This window comes from Macaca mulatta, chromosome 3 (genome assembly GCF_049350105.2).
Source record: "Macaca mulatta isolate MMU2019108-1 chromosome 3, T2T-MMU8v2.0, whole genome shotgun sequence".
NCBI lineage: Eukaryota > Metazoa > Chordata > Mammalia > Primates > Cercopithecidae > Macaca > Macaca mulatta.
The window spans coordinates 152,421,326-152,448,464 of NC_133408.1; the positions used below are offsets into that span (position 1 = coordinate 152,421,326).

Below are 27,139 nucleotides of genomic sequence, written 5' to 3' on the forward strand. Positions count from 1 at the left end.
GGTTTTCCCATTGTTGAAATTTGCATTTCTCTCATCAGAGAAAAACGTTTAGAAAAACCAGCATCTCTCTCCTTTTATGCACTTAGAGATCTTTAAAATTGTTAGCTATTGTAGCCTGCTTGTTCGTTGGGTTTTGTAGTGTGTGTGTGTGTGTGTGTGTGTGTATATATATATATATATATATAGGCCACCACTAATATACTTGGGGAGCTTTGCATTCACAGTAGCTCATGGATATGACTTTAACATGAACTATCATACTATCATGGTTATTGCAATTCAGTTTTTTTTTTGAAGAATAGTTATAATACAAACATTCCTTGTAGTAAATGTTTGTATTACAGGTTTTGTTTTGTTTTTTTTTTGTAACAAAGAATGTTTTCTACCTTTGTTACCATCTAACAAGCAATTCACAAAACCAAGAAGGAACCAAATCTTTGATTTACATTTCTGCTGACCTAGTGTGTGGACTCTGGCAGAGGAATAGCATTGCTGCATGGTGCTCAGAAAGTGTGGGAAAATGGAACAAAAAGCTTGAATCCATTTTTTTTTCTGCTTTTACATCAGAATTTATATTTAGGTTATACTTTTCTAGAGGTATGAACAATACATCTCTTATCCACAATATGTAATTTGCTAGTTTTGTGTTTAAAGCTTTTCTTATTTCCTGTTCTACGTCTGTGAATTAAGGATTTTAAGCAGGGGCAAAACTATAGGATCAGCAGGTAATCATTCTTGGATACAGATACTAAGTACACGTAGCATGCTTGTCTTCACTCTTAGGTCATAAGTTCCACGAGAGCAGGGGACAATGATCACTCCAATCCTTGCTGCTTTCCCAGCAATACAGCACATGGCAGAATTCAAACATTTGTTTAATAAACAACAACAACAAAAAACCTTTCATATTACGAGAAAGACATCTGCTGCCCTGAAAGAACTGATAAATTATTATGTAGTTTACTTTCAAAAAAAAGAATATGATATGGTTGACACATAATGAAGTAGAATTTATGCTGTTGCCCTGCTTCTGTCATAAACATGACAAAACATGACAATGGGAAGTCACTTGAGTTCTCTGGATCTCAGTAAATAAATTTATGACATTAAGGGATTTAACAAAAATGAAACCCAGTTGGAAAATTGTACAAGTCACTCAAGTTCTAAATTGCTTCCCAATGCCAAAATCACTTAGTGAGATACATCAAAGACCACAGAACTTTCGGTTTACAAGTAACAGACAAAGAATACTAGAAAATTTAAAATTTTTAATAAATGTGCTTTGTTCACAAAATGTGAAAAAATACAACAAACACACACGTACATTTTCAGGTATGCTACCTCCCACCACTTGGCAACTATGGTAAAACCATATGATCTAGTCATGATCCTGAAGAATCCAACCAAATGATTACCATTTGTTTTTGAAACAACCAAATTATTTTGGAGAACCTGCTGTGAATGTGACAGGAGGCCTTATAACTTCTTTATATCCAAAATGAAATAATTCTTAGGAGTACCCATACAGTATTAGAAGGCCCTATTAACTTCCACTTGTTATTACATACATGATCTGGCATCAAGCTGCAATGACTGCTTATACTTCAATACTTATACACTGAATTGGCTTTGGTGGAATGTATATCAGTTTAAATCTGTGCCAACCTAATTTGAATAAGCTGAATTTACAGTAACAAATGATATAAATTCAAACAAATTTATACTAAGTGGTAGTAGGTTTTATAAAGAGACTTCCTCAGAGTACTACGTAAAATACATCATGCACACTTTGGAGCATAAGCAGAATCAACATCTGTAAACAATCAGAATTTATAGCACCAACATTTTAGCTATAACACAAAGGCTGACTCCAGGGTCATACTACACCAGCCTTTCAAAAGTGCTGTTTTCATTTACTTTCAAAGCATTTTCATTTGGTGTATTGTTTTCTTTTCTCTTAAGATATTTACCCAAGTCAAAAAGCAAACAGTATGGTAAAAGTTACTACCAAAATTGTTCAAAATAGTTCTGTATTATCAACACAGTGCTTTTTTCCCCCCTTCTCTTGGGGAAGCTACAAGGCATAATCCTGTAGTGCTTAACTGGAAACAACAGTCAATCCTAAATATTAAGCAATCTTATGCTATTGAAAGTAAATGAAAAATTTTGAGTTACTTGTGGCATATTTGAGCAACCAATATTTATTGCATTTAATCAACTGACTTCAAAAAATCACAATCTTGTTACTTTCATTAATTTAGCAATGTGAAATTTAATTTGAAATACTGGGTACATACACTCAACCATTTATATCATAAAGGATAAGTTTTATATTTCTAAATAAAGTTTGACATTCAAAGGTACTACGGCAATTCACAATAAGCACAAAAACATCAGCTTTACCAGAGTAAAGAAGTGCAGTTTATGAAATTTAGGATCAACTATTGAAAATGCAAGTTTCCTTTAAAAACATACAAACATACGCACAACATTAACCATGAAATCTGAAACTGTGATATTTCAGTGCAAAAACCTCAGTATGAGGTAATTTTAATGTAATAACCACTTGAAAAAAAAAATCCACACAGTGGCACTCTTAAAAATGATAGTTTCCGTGACAATTGCTGGCTGACAAGACAATGTGGACTAAATGTTCTTAACTGTTTAAACTAATCTTGTCTTGTTTGGACATATATTTTTCCCTAATCATTTGCTTCTGATTCAGAAACACAGAAAGGCATTTATTAATGTGGAAAGGGAAAATTCCCACAGCCAACTAATTGATATAGTCAAAGAAAATTTTCTGATAGAGTTTAGATAGAAATTAAGATACCAAAAGGTCAAAACCATTTTATGAGATCACCAACAGAGGATTAATTTTAAGTTTTTCCATATAATTTGAAACTTGTAGTGCGGCACCTCCTTCACAGAAAGGTAAGGACCCTATCAAAGTTGGTTTCAACAGAACATAAACTCTTCCAAGTGCAAACCCTTTCAAAAAGGTGTTTTAGGTCATTATTGAGTATTACATTGTTCCTTGCTTAAATAAAACATTTTGTAAATGAAACCTAAGTTTAAGAAAAGTAAAAGTGAACTCTCAGGTAAATATACTTCACACCAAGGCCAAATCAACAGTTATGAAAATACTACTTTGGCAATGGTGTTTAATGGATAGGGCTAATGAAATTAGAATACATACTTTGGGGGAAATCTCTCCCCCAATGTCTGATGCTGTCAAATGAGCTTTTAATAGAAGGAAAAAAGAAAAAGAATTATCACCAATTACAAAAAGTTCAGGAAATATAAAGGAACATAAAATGACTTTCTGTAACATCACAATTTTAGTTAGAAAAAAGAAAAAGATAAGTGCATCACAAAACAACTAACCGATCTATTTTTCTGTATCACATTTAACTTGTGAGTCATCAAAGTGCAATCTACAGCTTTCTACATCTTAAAGTTTCCCATTCAATGGTTTATAGTCAACACTGAAAAGTTGAAAAGGAAAACATATAGCAAATTATGCTTGTTTTCACAATAGCACTAAAGAGAAAAAGGTACCTTTCTATGATAGTGCTAAATGCTAAAGTAACAGAAGTTTCTGCTATGACATGAGTCACTCTGCATGAAACTTTAAGCTTTCTATATAAGAATAAATTTTAAAATTGAGAAGTAGAAAAAAATAGCAAACTCTGTAAACCTCTGCATTTCTTTTATGCAAACCAGGTTTTCAGTACTGAGTTCATGTTAGTATTTCCAATTGGTGTAAGCAATTAGTTTAGGAGCCTGGACTGAAAGGGCCTTTTGCTTCTATATTAACTTAAAAGTAATATGGGGTCCTCTAGCTCATAGAAAGGAATAGAGCTGGCTTGACTTTCTCCAGAATCTGAGTCATATGGAGCATCAGGGAGTTCTGTGAAACCATATGCTAGTTGTTCATCTTCTATATCTGATCGAACATAGCAGGAAGGATTAGAATATTCCTCATCTTCTATACTGTTGAAATCTTGAGGAATATATAACATTCCTGGGTAGTTCCTACTAACCAAGTCACTTGTGGTTTTTAGAGAGATTTTCCTAAATGCCATCAGATGCATATGTGAAAATTTTGAGTACTTGAAGCGTTTAAAGCCCAGAGACTCTATAGCAATCTTCCAGCTTTTCATCATCATAGCATGACGGTTCTGATGGGAGGAATCAGGTGTGATGATAAGTAATAAACCATTTAACACTAACAGTTCATGGGCTTTCTTGCAGCAAATCCATCGCTGGTAAGGAGATGGAAAATAAGAAAGGAGGAGAGAGAAAACAACCACATGGAAAAGTTCTCCAGGAAGAGAATCAATAGGGTTTTTCAGCTGCTTCAAAAAAGCATCTATAGCATCCTGTGCAAGCTGGAGTGGTTGCTGAAGCTGTAAGTTCAGGAAATCACATTTATAGACACTCTGCAGAAACAGAAAACAAGGCATATTAAGAACTTCAAGATTATTTCCACTTTAATACATAGACTTTTCAGCAAACCATTTCACATATCATAGTAATAATTCCAGCATTGATTATACATTTTTCCTTTTAAATTTTAAATTTGAACAGATTTATTCAACCACAACTTTTACAAAAATCTCAAAGTAGTTAAGTCCAAAGACTTGCTAATCATCATTTAAATATATATTTTTGCCTAACAATTTAAAATGGGAAATAATTTAAGTGTGTATTTTGGGTTAGGACTTACATGAATTTTAATTTGGGTAGCAGTTTACAGGAATGACATTTCTATTTACATTCAGTTTAACATTTACAGTTACCAAAAACAAGCTAATATAAAAACTCTAAACAAGAAATACCATGAAATAAAGATGAATCAAATAAATTAAAGAGGATAATGAAAGAGGCATTATAAAATTTGTACAAGCAGAATGATTCCAAAACTTAAGTTATTTGAAATCATTAACTTTAAGCATTTAAAAAGTAACCCTCAACATTACTTTTATTTTATTAAAAAGCTAATCCCTGGTTTGGAACAAACTAAATTTAGTTAGACAAATGGCCATGGGAAACAATACAACTAAAGGAATAAACAACATTACATAATTTGCTAAATCTTAAAACTATGGAAATGGACCAGAAGAAAGCAATTTTAAAATTAGACAAAAATTACTCTGTCATATACCAATAGTTATTAACGAAGATATGACCTAATACCTTAATCCCTCACTCACGTTAGTGTATATACAAGCTGGCCACATAGTCATCTGGACTGTTTATTAGGAAAAGTGATACGTAATGTTCTAGTACCAGAAAAAAAGATGCTTTTCTTCTTCCCTTTTTCTTAAAGGCAGCTTTACTCATGTATAAGTGACACAAAAGCATAAGTCTGGCAAGTTGTGATGTATTTTTACACTCATGAGACCACGGGCATGGTCAAGTTAATGAATAGATCCAACATCCCATAATTTTCCTTATGCCCCTTTATAGTCCCTTCCTTCTCTTCCCCTGCCAGCAGGCAATCATTGATGTGATTTCTATCACTATATTCAAGTTTGTATTTCCTAGAATTTCATATAAATAATAATTTTGAGATTTTTCTTGCAGGTATTAATAGTTTATTCCTTTTTAAATTGCAGAACGGTATCCCATTGTATCAAGGATGTACCACAGTTGGTTTATCCATATACATCTGTTTATGGATATCTGGGTTGTTTCTAGTTTTTGGTTATTACAATTCAAGCTGCTGTGAGTATTCCCATTCATGTGTTTGAATCAACATTCTTTAATTTGTCTTGGGGAAATATCTTGGGTGGCTAGATCATACAGTAGGTGGTGTAGTAAGTTTAATTTTTAAATAACTCCCAACTGATTTCAAAAGTGGTTATGTAGTTTCATGTTCCCACCAGGAGTATGTGAGTTCCAGTTCCTCCAAATCCTTATCAACTCTTGGTATAGCTAGTCTATTTCATTTTAGTAATTGTTATAGGTGTGTAGTGGTATTGCAGTTTTAATCTACATTTTCCTAATGAGTTAGTGATGTTTATCATCTTTTCCCAGATTTATCTGCCATCCAGATATCTTCTGTGTTAAAGTGTTCAAATATTTCGCCCATTTAAAAATAATTGGGTTTCCTTAAATTTTAAATATTTTCTTACTGGGTTTTGAGAGTTCTTTATATATTCTTGATGCAAGTCCTTTATGATATATGACTTGAAAATATTTTCTTAGTATCATGTGGCTTATCTTTTCATTCTTTTAACAGTGTCCTTTGAAGAGCTGAAGTTTTAATTTTGATGAAGACTAATTTATCAATTTGTTATTTCTCAGATGTTGCTTTCGAAGTCAGGTCTAAGAAGTCTTGTCCTATCCCAAGGTCATAAAGACTTTTTTTTCCAAAATGTTTTCCTTTAGTAGTTTTATAGTTTGTTTTTTTCATTTAGGTCTATAATACATTTTGAGTTTTTTTTCCAGATGGAGTCTCACTCTGTTGCCCAGGCTGGAGTGCAGCAGTATGATCTTGGCTCACTGCAACCTCTGCCTCCTGGGTTCAAGTGATTCTCCTGCCTCAGACTCTTGAGTAGCTGGGACTACAGGCACACACTACCATGCCTGCCTAATTTTTGTATTTTTAGTGGAGACGGGGTTTCACCATATTGGCCAGGCTGGTCTCGAACTCCTGACCTTGTGATCCGCCCACCTTGGCCTCCCAAAGTGCTGGGATTACAGGCATGATCCACCGTGCCTGGCCAAGTTCATTTTTTTTTATATGGAGTGTGGTATGGTCTGAAGTTTCTTCTTTTGTATATGGATACCCCTTTGCTTCAACACCACTGTGCAAAAGACTATGCTCTCCATCTTGGGCAAAAATCAGGTATCTAAGTTTGGGCCTATTTGTGAACCATCTATTATATTTCACTGATATTCTTGAACATCAATACCACACTGTCTTGAATACTGTAGCTTTATAATTTTGAAATCAGGTAGTGTTACTCTCCAACACTGTCCTTTTTCAAAGTTGTTTTGAGGTATTAATTCTAGGTCCTTTCAATTTCCACACAAATTTCAGAGTAAGTTTTTTAATTTCTACAAAAAAGCCCACAAGAGTTTGGTGAGGACTGCACTGATTCCATACAGATAGAGTCTCACTCTGTCACCTAGGCTGGAGTGCAGTGGTGTGATCGTAGCTCACTGCAACCTCCACCCTCTGGGCTCAAGCAATCTTCCTACCTCAGGCTCCTAAGTAGCTGAGACTACAGGCAAGTGCCACCACATCTGGCTAATTTTTCTTTTTTTTTTTTTGTAGAGACAGGTTTTCGCCACATTGCCCAGGATGGTCTCGACCTTTTGGATACCAGCAATCCACTTACCTAGGCCTCCCAAAATGCTGGGGTTACAGGTGTGAGCCACTGCACCCAGCCTAGGTCATCTTTACTTTCTCCTAATTTGTGGTTTGCAGCATTTGGATTTTTCTACTTTTGTCAGATTTATGAGCTACATATTTTATATATGTTTACATATAAAATATTTCATATTTTTGATGCTAGAGTATATGGTACTGTTTTTAATTTAAATTTCTGATTGGTTGCTGCTAGTATATATACACACAAATATCTATTTTTATTTATCTTTAAAGAGTTTAAACAAGAAGAGAAAATCTTTTTAGCTGTATAGTTACCACTTCTAATGTTCTTTATTCCTTTGTGTAGAGCCATATTTCTACCTGGCTAAAGCACTTCCAACTTAATATTTCTTGTAATATAAGCCTGCTAATATTGAATAATTTCAGTTTTTAGATATCTGAAGAAAATCAATTTCATCTTCATTTTTGAAAGATATTTTGGCTGGGTATAAAATTCTAGGTGACTTTTTATTTCAGTACTTTAAGGTGTCTTTACAATTTCTGGGAGCTTTTAAGACTTTATCACTAGTTTTAGAAGTTTGATTTGATGTTCCTTGGTGTAATTTTTCTTCATGTTTCTTTTGTTTGGAGTTTGTTGGGCTTCTCTGAATTTGTGAGTTTAAAGCTTTCATCAAATTGGAAAGTTTTTGGCCATTATTTTTTCAACCCCATCTTTTGGGGGATTCCAATTATGTTTATATTTAGCTGCTTAGATTTGTATCACTGATGCTCTTCTATTTTAAAAATTGTGTTTCATTTTGGATAGGTGTTATTATCTTCAATTTACCTTTCCTTCTGCAACATCTAATATGCATTAATCCTATCCGGTATGCATTTTCACATCACACATTGTAGTACTGTCTCTAGAACAGTTTCTTCTTAGCTTTTTATACAGTTTTGATATTTTTAAAATAATAACACTGTATTGAAGCATAACATGCATAACGGAAGAATATAAACTGTGTAAACGTTTAGCTTAAGGAATTTTCCCAAACGGGTATTATCTCTATTTTAATGTCCTTGTTTCTGTGTCAGTTTAGGGTTGGTCGTTGTTGGCTGATTTATCTCCTCACTGTGAGTCCTATTTTCTTGCTGCTCTGCATGGCTATAATTTTTTTTGGATGCTAGACATGGTGAATTTTACCTTGGTGGGTTCTACATAACTATGGATTGCTATAAATATTTCTGAACTGTGTTCTGGGATGTAGTTAAGATACCTGGAGACAACCTGAACTTTTTGGGTCTTGCTTTTAAGATTTGTTACGTGGGACTAGAGCACTAGTGTTTAGTCTAAGGCAAATTATTCTCCATTATTGAGGTAAGACCCTTCTCTGTGTACTCTATTAAATGTCTGTGAATCTTGAATGTTCCAGTATGGCTGATGGGAACAGGTACCGTATTAGTACTTCCCTGTGTGAGTGCTGGCCACTGTAACCTCTAATCCTTTCGGACAGTACAGTCTCATGTAGTCTTCTCATATACATGTGTGCTGATCTGTACTCAGCTGAGTATTCAAAGGGGGACCTTTTGCAGGCCTCTGGAGTTTTCCTTCTATGGCTTTCTTATTTTCAGTAGACCATTCTAGAAACACGAGCTGCCTCGGTCTCTGAGGACTCACAATTCCATCTTCACAAGTCACGGAATCACCTGAACTCTGCTAGGGTTTCTCTCTGTGCTACATCCTGGAAACTCTCTCAAGGCAATATCCTAGAGTAACTGTAGCGCTTGTCTCATTTGTTTTCCATCTCTCAGAGATCACTGTCCTTCATTACCTGATGTGCAGTGTCAAATTATTTCAAATATTATGTCCACATTTTTGTTGCTTCAAGTGGAAGAGGATAAAGCTGGTCTGTTATCCCATCTTGGCTGGAAGAGTAAGTCCCTTTACTCTGTTTTAAAATTATAGGATTCTGAACTGTGAAACTCTGATTCTACACTTAAGTTATTTATAGCAGTCCTTTTGTCTTCCCTGGTGACTATACAATTCAGTGTTTATAACCCTATCCATAGATAGATTTAATATTAAGCTTAAGGATCAGATCAAATGGTCATGATGTCTCAGCAGTCCCTGAATCATGTATGTCTTGAGGAAGGAAGGGAAGAAAATTCATGCATGAAGCTACCTGGGCTTTAAAACTAGTTCCTGATGGCACAGAAATTCTCTGCAGTGGTAAGCTAAGAACAGTGATTTTAGCATAGAGAAGACAAAAGTAGAACTAACAGGAATGGTTTTAGGACTTGCTTGTTCCTCAGTGTTATACCGATTTAATCATGCTCATCAAACTGATACATAATTAAAGTTAAATCTTCATGCAGGAACTTACCAGTAGTAACAACAAACATTTATTTAGGAGGCACTACATAAGAGGTACTATGCTTGGTGCTTTAAATACTTTTTTTTTCCCCAAGAAAACATTACAACATCCTATGAAATGTGGTCCACTACTAACCCCATTACACAGGTGAGAAAACTGAGGATCAGAGACTAGAAAAAGGTGATGGAGAGGTTCAAACCTAGGTTGGAAATATTCTATTCTTTTATTTAAAAAAGTATTAAATATACTAGGCACTCTTCTAGGTACTGGGAATACAGCAGTAGAGGGAAAAAATCCCTAATAACTGATATATTAATATTCTAATCCATACTTTAAAAATAACATTAAAATGCATTTTATAAATATTTAAATGCATTTAAAAAATTTTTTTGTGTCTGCAGTTCTATCAAGAGTAAAATGGTAAACATAATGAATTAATGTTATTCTGGAAAAAAATCTTTTTCTGATATAATGTGCCTACTTTAGAGTCATCTATCTTTAAAAAATGCCTTTAACACAAACTCTTGGCATCACATGATTAAGGTAAAAGAAAGTTCAAGCTGGCTGGGTGTAGTAGTTCATGCCTGCAATCCCAGCACTTTGGGAGGTTGAGGCAGGTGGATCACCTGAGCTCAGGAGTTCGAGACCAGCCTGACCAACATGGTGAAACCCAGTCTCTACTAAAAATACAAAGTTAGCTGGGCATGGTGGTGCATGCCTGTAATTCAGCTATTTCAGAGACTGAGGCAGGAGAATTTCTGGAACCCAGGAGGCATAGGTTGCAGTGAGTGATCACGCCACTGCACTCAAGCCTGGGCAACAAGAGCGAAACTCCGTCTTAAAGTTCAAGCTGATAAGGAGGCGATCCTGCTTCACTGAATTGAAATGATAGTGTCATAATAACTGACCCATAGGAAATGTTCTCAAAAGAAAGGATAGAATCTATCATTTACTGAGTTCCTACAATTTACCAGGCCACGTGTTAAGTAGTTTCATCGACTCAAGTATAAACAAGCTGGATTTAATAAAGTTCTGGCTGATGCAAAAGCCCTTGCCTCTTTCTACCATTCCATAATGGCTCTACAACACTATGTATTTCAGAAAGAGATGCATTAAAAGAAAATAATAAACCAAATACAACAAAATGCAAAACCCAAACACTACAGCTATGTGGAATTCTGTAATCTACTGAAGTTTCTTTTTATTGTTAGATGGAGTCTCACTGTGTCGCCCAGGTTGGAGTGCAGTGACGCGATCTAGGCTCACTGCCACCTCTGCCTCCCAGGTTCAAGCGATTCTCCTGCCTCCGCCTCCTGAGTAGCTGTGATTACAGGTGCCCGCCACCATGCCCAGTTAATTTTTTTATTTTTTAGGTTTTGCCACGTTGGCCAGGCTGGTCTCAAACTCCTGACCTCAGGTAATCCGCCCATCTTGACCTCCTAAAGTGTTGGGATTACAGGCATGATCCACCATGCCCAGGTGGAGTTTCTTAATTGCTAAGCTTTTACTCTAACATAGTTCTAGATTATGGCTATTTAGATGATAAAGAAGATAAAGACAAAATTTGCTTAAATGCTCAATTTTTCACAAAATGTATTTAGTTTAGAATAGAAATTTCTTCTTAATGGGTACACATGAAATATGTTTGCTATTTTAGGGATACAAAGACAGTGCTTTTCTTTTGTAAATATACACGTAAAATACTGAACTCTGAAACAAAACTATGCATACCTCTACAGCAGGTACAATGTCTATGCCAACAGTTAGGAATTCTTCAAACTTCAGAAATGGGTTAAAGCAGCTGCCAACATCAAGTAATCTGATTTTTCCTGAGGCTTGTAGCAACCTAAAAACACATATTTTATAAGAACAAAATCAAACATGAGAATTTAATAAATCACATAGATTATCAGTTTTTTAACTTGTTGGTCTCAGGACCCTTTTACACATTTAAAAATTACTAAGGCCCCCAATGAACTTTCATTTCTGTGAGTTATATCTATTAATAATGATCATATTTGAAGTTAAGATGAACAAGTCTTAAAATATATTCATTTATTAGACTTAAAAAGGACAGTAAAAAAGTACAGCCTTGTTTTATATATATTTACTTATTTAATTTTTTAAAAATTGAGACAAGGTCTTGCTATGCTGCCCAGGCTGGTCTTGAACTCCTGAGCTCAAGTGATCCTCCAGCCTCAGTCTCCCAAAGTACTGGGATTAGAGGCATGAGCCACTGTGCCTGCCCCCCCACCCAACCCCCATTTTAAAAAAATATATTTTTTCAAGTCTCTAATGTCTGGCTTAATTGAAAATGAATGAATTCTAATATCTACTTTTGCATTCAGGCTGTTGCAATATCACATGCTATGTAGTCTCTTGGAAAACTCTACCCTCATGAGAGAGTGAGAGTAAAAACCAAATGAGAATCTGTAACAATATGTAATACTATACACACTACTAGATACTCATTCTAATCCTTATTGGGCTATGGTTAAGGAGTTCTCAAATCAGAAAGGCTAAGATCATAACCTGACTCTGACCCTTAACATGTAATACGGGGATAATAGTGGTACTCACCCTTAGACATTTTTCCAGAATTAATAAGATAATACATTTCATACTTGACCCTATGCCTAGTACATGGCAAGTGCTTAAAAAGTGATAGGTATCATTGCGCTCTATTACCATGTTATATAAAAAATTTGTATTTCTTCCACTAATGGTTTTCCCAAGTATAGTAAAAGTAGAATTTGCTATATGCTAAATTCTGTAGTATAAATTCTAGTAAACTGAGTAGCAAAACATTTCTGAGAGTCTTAAAAAATATATACTTCTTATAAATTGAATTTTCTATCTCAATGAAGTAACTTAAACCATTCAAGTTACTTCAACATTATGGAACAATCACCAATAACTTAATCATATCATGGATGAGCTTAATAACTGATCAATTCTCAGTAATATACTTAGTCTATTTCAAATTATTTGGCTTAGCTCCTTATTTTTTTATTTGCATAAAGTATACACAGTTTAAAGAATAGTCACTCAGTGAGTGACCACGTAATTACCACTCAGGTCAAGACATAATGCCTACACCCTGGAAACATGATCCTCCCTGATGACATCCCCCACACCCTTCCAAAATGGTAGTCACTATCCTTATTTTAGGTAGTCACTATCCTTATTTTAGTCACTTATCCTTATTTATTCCCTTGATTTCCTTTTATAGTCTTAAGTACCTATGACTGAGTACTAGAGACTTAAGTACCTATGTCTACAGTTTAGTTTAAACTACGTTTTGTGATTTGCTGCTTTCATTTGATGTTATGTTTTTGAGTTGTTTGTGCTTCTATAATTCACTTTTACTGCTGTATAGTATATACTTAAGACTTTTATTAGTATGGCATTAAGTCTAAAGATCATTTAAGGAGAATTAACATCTTTATAATATTCAATCTTCAAATCCATGAACATGAATAGTTATCCATTTACTTAAAAAAACTGTCGAGGGCGGAGCAAGATGGCCGAATAGGAACAGCTCCAGTCTCCAACTCCCAGCGCCAGCGACACAGAAGACCGGTGATTTCTGCATTTTCAACTGAGGTACTGGGTTCATCTCACTGGGGAGTGCTGGACGATCGGTGCTGGTCAGCTGCTGCAGCCCGACCAGCGAGAGCTGAAGCAGGGCGAGGCATTGCCTCACCTGGGAAGCGCAAGGGGGAAGGGAATCCCTTTTCCTAGCCAGGGGAACAGAGACACACAACACCTGGAAAATCGGGTAACTCCCACCCCAATACTGCGCTTTAAGCCAACAGGCACACCAGGAGATCATATCCCACACCTGGCCGGGAGGGTCCCACACCCACGGAGCCTCCCTCATTGCTAGCACAGCAGTCTGTGATCTACCGGCAAGGCAGCAGCGAGGCTGGGGGAGGGGCGCCCGCCATTGCTGAGGCTTAAGTAGGTAAACAAAGCTGCTGAGAAGCTCGAAGTGGGTGGAGCTCACAGCAGCTCAAGGAAACCTGCCTGTCTCTGTAGACTCCACCTCTGGGGACAGGGCAATAACAAACATAGCCGAAACCTCTGCAGACGCAAACGACTCTGTCTGACAGCTTTGAAGAGAGCAGTGGATCTCCCAACACAGAGGTTGAGATCTGAGAAGGGACAGACTCCCTGCTCAAGTGGGTCCCTGACCCCTGAGTAGCCTAACTGGGAGACATCCCCCACTAGGGGCAGTCTGACACCCCACACCTCACAGGGTGGAGTACACCCCTGAGAGGAAGCTTCCAAAGCAAGAATCAGACAGGTACACTCGCTGTTCAGAAATATTCTATCTTCTGCAGCCTCTGCTGCTGATACCCAGGCAAACAGGGTCTGGAGTGGACCTCAAGTAATCTCCAACAGACCTACAGCTGAGGGTCCTGACTGTTAGAAGGAAAACTATCAAACAGGAAGGACACCTACACCAAAACCCCATCAGTACATCACCATCATCAAAGACCAGAGGCAGATAAAACCACAAAGATGGGGAAAAAGCAGGGCAGAAAAGCTGGAAATTCCAAAAATAAGAGCGCATCTCCCCCGGCAAAGGAGCGCAGCTCATCGCCAGCAACGGATCAAAGCTGGACGGAGAATGACTTTGACGAGATGAGAGAAGAAGGCTTCAGTCCATCAAATTTCTCAGAGCTAAAGGAGGAATTACGTACCCAGCGCAAAGAAACTAAAAATCTTGAAAAAAAAGTGGAAGAATTGATGGCTAGAGTAATTAATGCAGAGAAGGTCATAAACGAAATGAAAGAGATGAAAACCATGACACGAGAAATACGTGACAAATGCACAAGCTTCAGTAACCGACTCGATCAACTGGAAGAAAGAGTATCTGCGATTGAGGATCAAATGAATGAAATGAAGCGAGAAGAGAAACCAAAAGAAAAAAGAACAAAAAGAAATGAACAAAGCCTGCAGGAAGTATGGGATTATGTAAAAAGACCAAATCTACGTCTGATTGGGGTGCCTGAAAGTGAGGGGGAAAATGGAACCAAGTTGGAAAACACTCTTCAGGATATCATCCAGGAGAACTTCCCCAACCTAGTAGGGCAGGCCAACATTCAAATCCAGGAAATACAGAGAACGCCACAAAGATACTCCTCGAGAAGAGCAACTCCAAGACACATAATTGCCAGATTCACCAAAGTTGAAATGAAGGAAAAAATCTTAAGGGCAGCCAGAGAGAAAGGTCGGGTTACCCACAAAGGGAAGCCCATCAGACTAACAGCAGATCTCTCGGCAGAAACTCTACAAGCCAGAAGAGAGTGGGGGCCAATATTCAACATTCTTAAAGAAAAGAATTTTAAACCCAGAATTTCATATCCAGCCAAACTAAGTTTCATAAATGAAGGAGAAATAAAATCCTTTACAGATAAGCAAATGCTTAGAGATTTTGTCACCACTAGGCCTGCCTTACAAGAGACCCTGAAGGAAGCACTAAACATGGAAAGGAACAACCGGTACCAGCCATTGCAAAAACATGCCAAAATGTAAAGACCATCGAGGCTAGGAAGAAACTGCATCAACTAACGAGCAAAATAACCAGTTAATATCATAATGGCAGGATCAAGTTCACACATAACAATCTTAACCTTAAATGTAAATGGACTAAATGCTCCAATTAAAAGACACAGACTGGCAAACTGGATAAAGAGTCAAGACCCGTCAGTCTGCTGTATTCAGGAGACCCATCTCACATGCAGAGACATACATAGGCTCAAAATAAAGGGATGGAGGAAGATTTACCAAGCAAATGGAGAACAAAAAAAAGCGGGGGTTGCAATACTAGTCTCTGATAAAACAGACTTTAAACCATCAAAGATCAAAAGAGACAAAGAAGGCCATTACATAATGGTAAAGGGATCAATTCAACAGGAAGAGCTAACTATCCTAAATATATATGCACCCAATACAGGAGCACCCAGATTCATAAAGCAAGTCCTTAGAGACTTACAAAGAGACTTAGACTCCCATACAATAATAATGGGAGACTTCAACACTCCACTGTCATCATTAGACAGATCAACGAGACAGAAAGTTAACAAGGATATCCAGGAATTGAACTCATCTCTGCAGCAAGCAGACCTAATAGACATCTATAGAACTCTCCACCCCAAATCAACAGAATATACATTCTTCTCAGCATCACATCGTACTTACTCCAAAATCGACCACGTAATTGGAAGTAAAGCACTCCTCAGCAAATGTACAAGAACAGAAATTATAACAAACTGTCTCTCAGACCACAGTGCAATCAAACTAGAACTCAGGACTAAGAAACTCAATCAAAACTGCTCAACTACATGGAAACTGAACAACCTGCTCCTGAATGACTACTGGGTACATAACGAAATGAAGGCAGAAATAAAGATGTTCTTTGAAACCAATGAGAACAAAGATACAACATACCAGAATCTCTGGGACACATTTAAAGCAGTGTGTAGAGGGAAATTTATAGCACTAAATGCCCACAAGAGAAAGCAGGAAAGATCTAAAATTGACACTCTAACATCGCAATTAAAAGAACTAGAGAAGCAAGAGCAAACACATTCGAAAGCTAGCAGAAGGCTAGAAATAACTAAGATCAGAGCAGAACTGAAGGAGATAGAGACACAAAAAACTCTCCAAAAAATCAATGAATCCAGGAGTTGGTTTTTTGAAAAGATCAACAAAATTGACAGACCACTAGCAAGACTAATAAAGAAGAAAAGAGAGAAGAATCAAATCGACGCAATTAAAAATGATAAAGGGGATATCACCACCGACCCCACAGAAATACAAACTACCATCAGAGAATACTATAAACACCTCTACGCAAATAAACTGGAAAATCTAGAAGAAATGGATAATTTCCTGGACACTTACATTCTTCCAAGACTAAACCAGGAAGAAGTTGAATCCCTGAATAGACCAATAACAGGCTCTGAAATTGAGGCAATAATTAATAGCCTACCAACCAAAAAAAGTCCAGGACCAGACGGATTCACAGCTGAATTCTACCAGAGGTACAAGGAGGAGTTGGTACCATTCCTTCTGAAACTACTCCAATCAATAGAAAAAGAGGGAATCCTCCCTAACTCATTTTATGAGGCCAACATCATCCTGATACCAAAGCCTGGCAGAGACACAACTAAAAAAGAGAATTTTAGACCAATATCCCTGATGAACATCGATGCAAAAATCCTCAATAAAATACTGGCAAACCGGATTCAGCAACACATCAAAAAGCTTATCCACCATGATCAAGTGGGCTTCATCCCTGGGATGCAAGGCTGGTTCAACATTCGCAAATCAATAAACATAATCCAGCATATAAACAGAACCAAAGACAAGAACCACATGATTATCTCAATTGATGCAGAAAAGGCTTTTGACAAAATTCAACAGCCCTTCATGCTAAAAACGCTCAATAAATTCGGTATTGATGGAACGTACCTCAAAATAATAACAGCTATTTATGACAAACCGACAGCCAATATCATACTGAATGGGCAAAAACTGGAAAAATTCCCTTTGAAAACTGGCACAAGACAGGGATGCCCTCTCTCACCACTCCTATTCAACATAGTGTTGGAAGTTCTGGCTAGGGCAATTAGGCAAGAGAAAGAAATCAAGGGTATTCAGTTAGGAAAAGAAGAAGTCAAACTGTCCCTGTTTGCAGATGACATGATTGTATATTTAGAAAACCCCACTGTCTCAGCCCAAAATCTCCTTAAGCTGATAAGCAACTTCAGCAAAGTCTCAGGATACAAAATTAATGTGCAAAAATCACAAGCATTCTTATACACCAGTAACAGACAAACAGAGAGCCAAATCAGGAATGAACTTCCATTCACAATTGCTTCAAAGAGAATAAAATACCTAGGAATCCAACTTACAAGGGATGTAAAGGACCTCTTCAAGGAGAACTACAAACCACTGCTCAGTGAAATAAAAGAGGACACAAACAAATGGAAGAACATACCATGCTCATGGATAGGAAGAATCAATATCCTGAAAATGGCCATATTGCCCAAGGTAATTTATAGATTCAATGCCATCCCCATCAAGCTACCAATGAGTTTCTTCACAGAATTGGAAAAAACTGCTTTAAAGTTCATATGGAACCAAAAAAGAGCCCGCATCTCCAAGACAATCCTAAGTCAAAAGAACAAAGCTGGAGGCATCACGCTACCTGACTTCAAACTATACTACAAGGCTACAGTAACCAAAACAGCATGGTACTGGTACCAAAACAGAGATATAGACCAATGGAACAGAACAGAGTCCTCAGAAATAATACCACACATCTACAGCCATCTGATCTTTGACAAACCTGAGAGAAACAAGAAATGGGGAAAGGATTCCCTATTTAATAAATGGTGCTGGGAAAATTGGCTAGCCATAAGTAGAAAGCTGAAACTGGATCCTTTCCTTACTCCTTATACGAAAATTAATTCAAGATGGATTAGAGACTTAAATGTTAGACGTAATACCATAAAAATCCTAGAGGAAAACCTGGGTAGTACCATTCAGGACATAGGCATGGGCAAAGACTTCATGTCTAAAACACTAAAAGCAACGGCAGCAAAAGCCAAAATTGACAAATGGGATCTCATTAAATTAAAGAGCTTCTGCACAGCAAAAGAAACTACCACCAGAGTGAACAGGCAACCTACAGAATGGGAGAAAATTTTTGCAATCTACTCATCTGACAAAGGGCTAATATCCAGAACCTACAAAGAACTCAAACAAATTTACAAGAAAAAAACAAACAACCCCATCAAAAACTGGGCAAAGGATATGAACAGACATTTCTCAAAAGAAGACATTCATACAGCCAACAGACACATGAAAAAATGCTCGTCATCACTGGCCATCAGAGAAATGCAAATCAAAACCACAATGAGATACCATCTCACACCAGTTAGAATGGCGATTATTAAAAAGTCAGGAAACAACAGGTGCTGGAGAGGATGTGGAGAAATAGGAACACTTTTACACTGTTGGTGGGATTGTAAACTAGTTCAACCACTGTGGAAAACAGTATGGCGATTCCTCAAGGATCTAGAACTAGATGTACCATATGACCCAGCCATCCCATTACTGGGTATATACCCAAAGGATTATAAATTATGCTGCTATAAAGACACATGCACACGTATGTTTATTGCAGCACTATTCACAATAGCAAAGACTTGGAATCAACCCAAATGTCCATCAGTGACAGATTGGATTAAGAAAATGTGGCACATATACACCATGGAATACTATGCAGCCATCAAAAAGGATGAGTTTGCGTCCTTTGTAGGGACATGGATGCAGCTGGAAACCATCATTCTTAGCAAACTATCACAAGAACAGAAAACCAAACACCGCATGTTCTCACTCATAGGTGGGAACTGAACAATGAGATCACTTGGACTCAGGAAGGGGAACATCACACACCGGGGCCTATCATGGGGAGGGGGGAGGGGGGAGGGATTGCATTGGGAGTTATACCTGATGTAAACGATGAGTTGATGGGTGCAGCACACCAACATGGCACAAGTATACATATGTAACAAACCTGCACATTATGCACATGTACCCTACAACTTAAAGTATAATAATAATAAATAATAAAAAAAATAAAATAAAAAAATAAATTGAAAAAAAAAAAAAAACTGTCAATAGTTTTGATCATTTTCTCTAAAAAGTTTCCTCACATCTTTTGTTGGAGTTATATTCCTTGGTATTTCCTAGTTTTTGATGCTTTTATTATCTCTTTTCCCATGGAACACTTTACTGTTTTTTTTTTTTTTTAAATTTCATTTTTTATTGTTGGTTACAGAGATGCAATTGACTTGGATACAATAGTCCCCCCTTATCTGCTGTTTCACCTTTTGTGGTTTCAGTTACCCATAGTTAACCATGGTATGAAAATGTTCAACAGAAAATTCCAGAAATAAGCCAATTCATAAGATTTAAATTGCGTGACATTCTGAGTAGCATGGTAAAATCTCACACCGTCAGACCCAGGACATGAATCACATCCATTTGTCCAAAGTATCCACACTTTTTACATTAGCCATTAACAGGATATCTTATGATCCTGATATCTAACAATGGACATAGGCATGGCTTCATGATTTAGGATTACTGAAAGCAGATGATCCTCCTCCTCCTGATATATGGTCAGAAGGTCAACAGTAGCCTAATGCTATGTCACAATGCCTATGTCATTCACCTAATTTCATCTCATTGTATAGGCATTTTATCATCTCACATCATAAGGGTAAGTGAAATACAGTAAGATACTTTGAGATACCATACTCACATAATTTTTATAGTATTTTGTTATAATTGTTCTATTTTATTGTTATTCTTATTGTGCCTAACTTATAAATTAAACTTTATCATGGGTATGTATATATAAAAACATAGTATGTATATAGGATTCAGTAACAGCTGTGGTTTTAGGCCTCCATGGGGGGTGCTGGCATGTATTCTCTGTGAAGGAGGGGTGGCTACTATGCATATCTTTTTTAGATCCAGCAGCTTTACTAAATTTATCTCGATTGCTTATCTGTATATTATTTTGTGTACTCTAGGTACGTAAGTTCCTAAACTGTGAAAAATAACATTTGTGTTTCACCTACCTACCCATCCATTTTTTTCCCCCTTACCACTCTGCCCAGGACTTCCAATATGTTGGTAGATAGAAGTGGGCAAGTGGATGGACGCTATTAATCCTAGATCAGAAGGAACATTCCAATGTTTCACCATTAAATATGATAACTGGTATAGGTTTTATATACTACCCTTGATAAAGTTGAAGTTCCTTTTTTATAAACTTTTATTTTAGGTCCAGGGGTACATGTACAGGTTACATAGGTAAACTACGTGTCTTAGGAGTTTGGTGTACAAGGAGTTTGGTGTACTGATTATTTTGTCACCCAGGTAATAAAGAGAGTTCCCAATAGGTAGGTTTTTTATCCTCTTCCCTTCTCTGTCTCCACCCTTAAGTAATCCCCAGTGTATGTTGTTTCCCTCTTTGGGTCCACGTGTTCTCATCACTTAGCTCCCAGTAATAAGTGAGAATGTGAGGTATGTGGTTTTCTCTTCCTGAATTAGTTTGCTTAGGATAATGACCTCCAGCTCCATCCATGTTGCTACAAAGGACATGATTCCATTCTTTTTTTATGGCTGCATGGTATTCTATGGTGTACATGTACCACGTTTTCTTTATCCAGTCTACTGTTGTGGGGCACTTAGGTTGATTCTATGTCTTTGCTATTGTGAACTGTGCTGTGATGAACATGTGTGTGCATGTGTCTTTATTGTAGAATGATTTATAGTCCCTTGGGTATATACCCAATAATGGGATTGTTGAGTCTAGTGGTAATTTTAAGTTCTTTGAGGAATTGCTACACTGCTTTCCACAATGGCTGAACTCATTTATATTCCCACCAGCAGTGTATTAGCATTGCCCTTTCTCAGCAACCTTGCCAGCAGCTGTTATTTTCTGACTTTTTTGTAATAGCCCTTCTGATGCCTGTGATGGTGTCTCATTGTGGTTTTGATTTGCATTTCTCTAACGTTTAGTGATGTTGAGCATTTTTTCATATGCTTGTTGGACACGTTTATCTTTTTTTGAGAAGTGTCTGTTCATGTCCTTTGCCCACTTTTTAATGGGGTTGTTTTTTGCCTGTAAATTTGTTTAAATTCTTTATAGACGCTGGATATTGGACCTTTGTCAGATGCATAGTTATATTTTCTCCCGTTCTGTAGATTGTCTGTTTATTCTGTTGATAGTTTCTGTTGCTGTGCAGAAGCTCTTTAGTTTAAGTAGGTCCCACTTGTCAATGTTTTTGTTGCAATTACTTTTAGCATCTTTGTCATAATCTTTCCCAGGTTTTATGTCCAGAATGGTACTTCCTAGGTTATCTTCCAAAGTTTTTCTAGTTGTATATTTAAGTATTTTTAACTGATCTTGAGTTTATTTTTGTGTATGGTATAAGAAAGAGGTCCAGTTTCAATCTTCTGTATATGGTTAGTTACCCCAGCACCATTTACTGAATAGCGAGTCCTGTCCCCATTGTTTTTGTCAACTTTATCGAAGATCAGATGGTTGTAGGTTTTATTTCTGGGTTCTCTATTCTGTCCATTGGTCTGTGTGTGTTTTGGTACCAGTACCATGCTGTTTTGCTTACTGTAGCCTTGTAGTATCATTTGAAGTTGGGTAACATGTGATGCCTCCAGCTTTGTTATTTTTGCTTAGAATTGCCTTGGTGATCTGGGCTCTTTTCTGGTTCCACATGAATTTTAAAATAGTTTTTTTTTAATTATGTGAAGAATGTTCATTGGTATTTTGATGAAAATAGCATTGGATCTGTAAATTGCTTTGACAGTATGGCCATTTCAACAACAATGATTCTTCCTATCCATGAGCATGAAATGTTTTCCATTTGTTTGTGTAATCTCTGATTTGAGTATTGTTTTGCAATTCTTGTTGCAGAGATTTTTCACCTCCCTGATTAGCTGTATTCCTAGGTATTTTATTCTTTTTGTGGCAATTGTGGATGGGATTGCATTCTTGATTTGGCTCTCAACTTGAATGTTGTTGATGTATGTGAATGCTACTGATTTTTGTACATTTATTTTGTATACTGAAACTTTGCTGAAGTTGATCATCAGATCTAGGAGCTTTTAGCAGAGACTAGGGGGTTTTCTAGATATAGAATCATGTCATCTGCAAACAGAGATAGTTGGACTCTGCTCGTATCTGTTCCTTTTATTTCTCTTGCCTGATTGCTCCGGCCAGGACTTCTTGAAGTCATTTTTATGCTTAGCTAGGGTGGTTTTTCTTTTTTTGACACAAATCCATGTGGAATTTTATCAAATGCATTCTATATATTTGTGCAGCTATGACTATGTGGTAGAAAAAAATTCATTAATTGTACAGTGTCAAATCAATCTTGCATTCTTTGGAAGGCCTTAATTTGGTTTCTATATATAATTCTTTTCATAATCTGAAGGATTTGTTTTATATGTCTGTGTGTATATATAGTCAATTCTGACTACTTGTAGTCATTTGGTTCTATAAAGTGACCATGAATGTTGAATTACTAAATGCTGAACAATGGCTCTTACGGAAACTACAGGATTAGGTCTCTGGTCACAACATTTTCATCAACACAGACCTTGAATTTATGTGTTTCTGTTTAAAAGCACTATATTTAATACATATTGTTGATGCATTAACATTGAACTCGGGCCAACAGCACTATAACTCATGCCTGAAGGAAGCTTACATAACACATGTATTTTCTTTGTAAGGCACTATACAGCATTCTTGTGCTTAGGAACACTAGACTTCAACACCGTATGTGGGGGTTGTTTTAAAAGCAAAGTCATCAACAAAAAGCACAAACAAAAAATGTAACACCAAATAGGCTGTGAAAAGGGTATTTGTGTAAGACAGCAGAAAAAAGGCATAGCTCACTTTGTTGGACCTCAGCTGGGAAGTTTGTGTGTAGAATGAGTCAAATTTTTTATCACAAATATTGATTGTAGTGTTACAAGTAAGTAAGTTTTAGTAAGTTAGGTAATTCACAGGGAATTTACAAATGAGAACTGACTGTGTATATGTATTTTCAGGATTTTACATTTATGTTTATAAGTGGACAAGTTTGCTAACCATGTTGTTCAAATATTTGATAGTCTTAAAATGTTTCCTCAATCTTCCACCATTAAGAAAAAAAAAAAAACCAGAATAATCTCTGCAAATTGATTTAAAGGTATTTTGTTATTTTCATATATATGTTTATTTTTGCAAAAAGAAACCTAGAAAGGATAAACCAGAAACTAATAAAACCTCAGAATATTTGGAACAAAGAAGATGCTTTAAGTATGAGATGGGATGTCTGAGTATACCTTTCATTGTAGTTTTGACTTTTGAAAGTTGTTAATGTTTTACATATTCAAAAAATAAAATCAGTAGACTAGAGAAAAATACAATGCAATAAGAAGATAAACTAATCAGTCTAGTTAAATGCCAAATAACCCAGAAGGAAAACCAGTAATTCAATACCACTTGAACATACTATTCTGAAGATAATAATCTTGATGGGTAATATTCTAAGGACAAAAAAAAAAAAAAGGGCTGCAAAAATACCCTGAAGTTTTATCATGAAAAATTTTTATGTTTGTTGTTGTGGTGGTGCTGATATAGTCATTTTGAAATTATTTTGTGTGTCTTGAAGAGCTGAGCAAATGGCAAATAAACTAAAGTTGCTGGGAGATACAAATTCAGAATGAGGGAACGGATGGAAAAAACCCTGCAGTGATGGATTAGAATTAGAGGTTTCATAAGAAAGGATGTCCAAGCAGTGACACCACAGTAATGAAGAGAATATCTAATACTCAGAATTTGGTTTCTAAATTTGGTTTCTAAATACCATTCTCTCACTAAAAGGAACCTGTACTACTTAGAGGAATAGCTTATGCCAGGGTTGAAGCAGAGAAAGTATATGGTAAGCCTGAATGATCTTATTGTACAAAAAAGTAAAGCACTGCTCAAACACTAGGAAAAGGTAAAAGAAACTACTTTAAAGGCATTTCCATTGGCCTAATTTGGGATGATTTCACCATCATAAGAATGAACTTTAACACAATGATTTAAAATCTGAGTCTACAGGTACTTAAACAAATAAGAAAGGGGGAGAAGGGAAAGATGTTTTTACAAAAGAATGCCAACCAATATATTTAAGCACGATAGAAATTAATCACCATTTCGCAACCACTGTAATAAAAACAACTTGATTTAGGCAAGACCATTAACGGATGCTAAAGCCACTGGTGAAAACAGAAACTTCACTTGGTGTTCATGTATAATTCACTCCACAAATTACAGATTAAAGGTACTTTTACAACGGAGGAATCTAGTAGACATCACCTTAGTCAAAAGATCAAACATCACTGAAAATGGGACAAATTGACATTTGCCCCTGAGATGCCCTGAGAGCCCAATTATCACCTATGTAGCATGCTTACCAGAAACATTAATCATAGGGAGTTTTCTGTATTAATGCAGTCCAAGAGATATTTAACTAGCCGCTATATGTAATCTTTGATGAATCCTGGATCAAACCACCATCAAAAATCTCCCCAAAACAACTGTAGATTTGTCTGTCAATTTTCATTATATATATAAAGTGTTAATAAATTTCATTATTTATTCAATATTTGTTTCATATATGCATGCAATACTATTAGGTACAAATTTTAAAAACATTATATTTTCCTACTAAATCACACCTTTTATCATGAAAAATGTCTCCTTTATCTCTAGCACTGATACTCTAAAGCCTCATGTTTTGGGTATCTCTCATAAGAGCATAAATTGGATTTTTATATGCAGAGTCTGACAATCTATGTTTTAATTGGAATATTTTGATCTATATTATTTTACTTTTGTACTTTCTATCTGCTTTACCTATTCTATGTTTCTTTTCTCACATTCTATACTTTCTTTGGAATCACACTGGAAGTTTTAACACCCAGAGATTCTGATTTAATTGGGATACAATGGAGTCTGGGCATTATGATTTTCAAAAGCTCCCTAAGTGAATGTATTGTATAGCTAAAGTTGAGAACTGGTTTTAGATTTTTCCTTTTTAAATCTCAGTAATTGCTAACTTGAAAATTTTACATTGCCTTGATTTTGATTTTGCTAACTTGAAAATTTTACATTGCCTTTGTCTTCACACCCAGACCATACAAAACCTTGAGAACACTTAAAAATTCTGTTAACCACACAAATTAGACATTTTGTGTATTTTAAATCTATTATTATTAATGGTATATATCTGTTTAGATTTAGCAACATATTTACTTTATTTTTTTGTTCTTCATCCTGTTTTTCACCTTAGACTTTCCCTTTGGGATCACTTTTTTTTCTGCCTGAAAGATAGCTTTAGAATTTCTTTTAAGTGAGGTTTGGCTTTCCTATTCCCTCCTCTCCTTCTGCAACTCCAATAAAGATGTAAGTTATACTTCATTTTTATCTTCTGTCTTTAACCATTTTATTTTTTGTATTTTACATTTTCTTGTCTGTGTGAGGCAAGACAAGATAATAATGTTATCTGGATGATAATGTTTCCTAGTTTGATAATTCCCCTTCAATTCATTCCATATACTGAGTTTATGTTAAATAATTTTGGCTTTCCAAATGGCTAGTCTTAAAAGTTTCTATTCCCCATAGAAATTTTCAAGCAATTCTTTTCTCTAAAATAGCTTCATCCCTGGGATGCAAGGCTGGCTCAAAATACACAAATCAATAAATGTAATCCATCACATTAACAGAACCAATGACAAAAACCACATGATTATTTCAATAGATGCAGAAAAGGCCTTCGATAAAATTCAACACCCCTTCATGCTAAAAACTCTCAATAAACTAGGTATTGATGGAACATATCTCAAAATCATAAGAGCGATTTCTGACAAACCCACAGCCAGTATCATACTGAATGGGCAAAAACTGGAAGCATTCCCTTTGAAAACTGGCACAAGACAAGGATGCCCCCTCTCACGACTCCTATTCAACACAGTATTGGAAGTTCTGGCCAGGGCAATCAGGCAAGAGAAAGAAAGAAAGGGTATTCAATTAGGAAAAGAGGAAGTCAAATTGTCCCTGTTTGCAGATGACATGGCTGTATATTTAGAAAAAAACCCATCATCTCAGCCCAAAATCTCCTTAAGCTGATAACCAACTTCAGCAAAGTCTCAGGATACAAAATCAATGTGCAAACATCACAAGCATTCTTACATACCAATAAGAGACAGAGAGCCAAATCATAAGTGAACTCCTATTCACAATTGCTACAAAGAAAATAAAATACCTAGGAATACAATTTACAAGGGATGTGAAGGACCTCTTTAAGGAGAACTACAAACCACTGCTCAAGGAAATAAGAGAGGACACAAACAAATGGGAAAACATTCTATCCTCATGGATAGGAAGAATCAGTATCATGAAAATGGCCATACTGTCCAAATTTATAGATTCAATGCTATCCCCATCAAGCTACCATTGACTTCCTTCACAGAATTAGAAAAAACTACTTTAAATTTCATACGGAACCAAAAAAGAGCCCGTATAGCCAAGACAATCCTAAGAAAAAAGAACAAAGCTGGAGGCATCACGTTACCTGACTTCAAACTACACTACAAGGCTACAGTAACCAAAGCAGCATGGTACTGGTACCAAAATAGATATACAGACCAATGGAACAGAACAGAGGCCTCAGAAATAACACATCTACAACCATCTGATCTTTGACAAACCTGACAAAAACAAGCAATGGGGAAAGGATTTCCTATTTAATACATGGTGTTGGGAAAACTGGCTAGCCATATGCAA

General features: G+C 36.2%; 1 protein-coding gene across 1 annotated transcript in view; it reads right to left on the bottom strand.

Annotated features, from left to right (window-relative positions):
- Positions 1-1,248: 1,248 nt before the first annotated feature.
- The window catches only part of BMT2 (base methyltransferase of 25S rRNA 2 homolog), a 122,957-nt gene continuing 97,066 nt past the window's right edge, over positions 1,249-27,139 (bottom strand). The window contains exons 4-5 of the mRNA XM_015134769.3: positions 11,434-11,548; positions 1,249-4,445 (exon numbers count right to left, since the gene is read on the bottom strand). Of these exons, the coding sequence (XP_014990255.1) occupies positions 3,816-4,445; positions 11,434-11,548 (745 nt within the window). The 3' untranslated portion in view covers positions 1,249-3,815. The remainder of the gene's footprint in view (positions 4,446-11,433; positions 11,549-27,139) is intronic.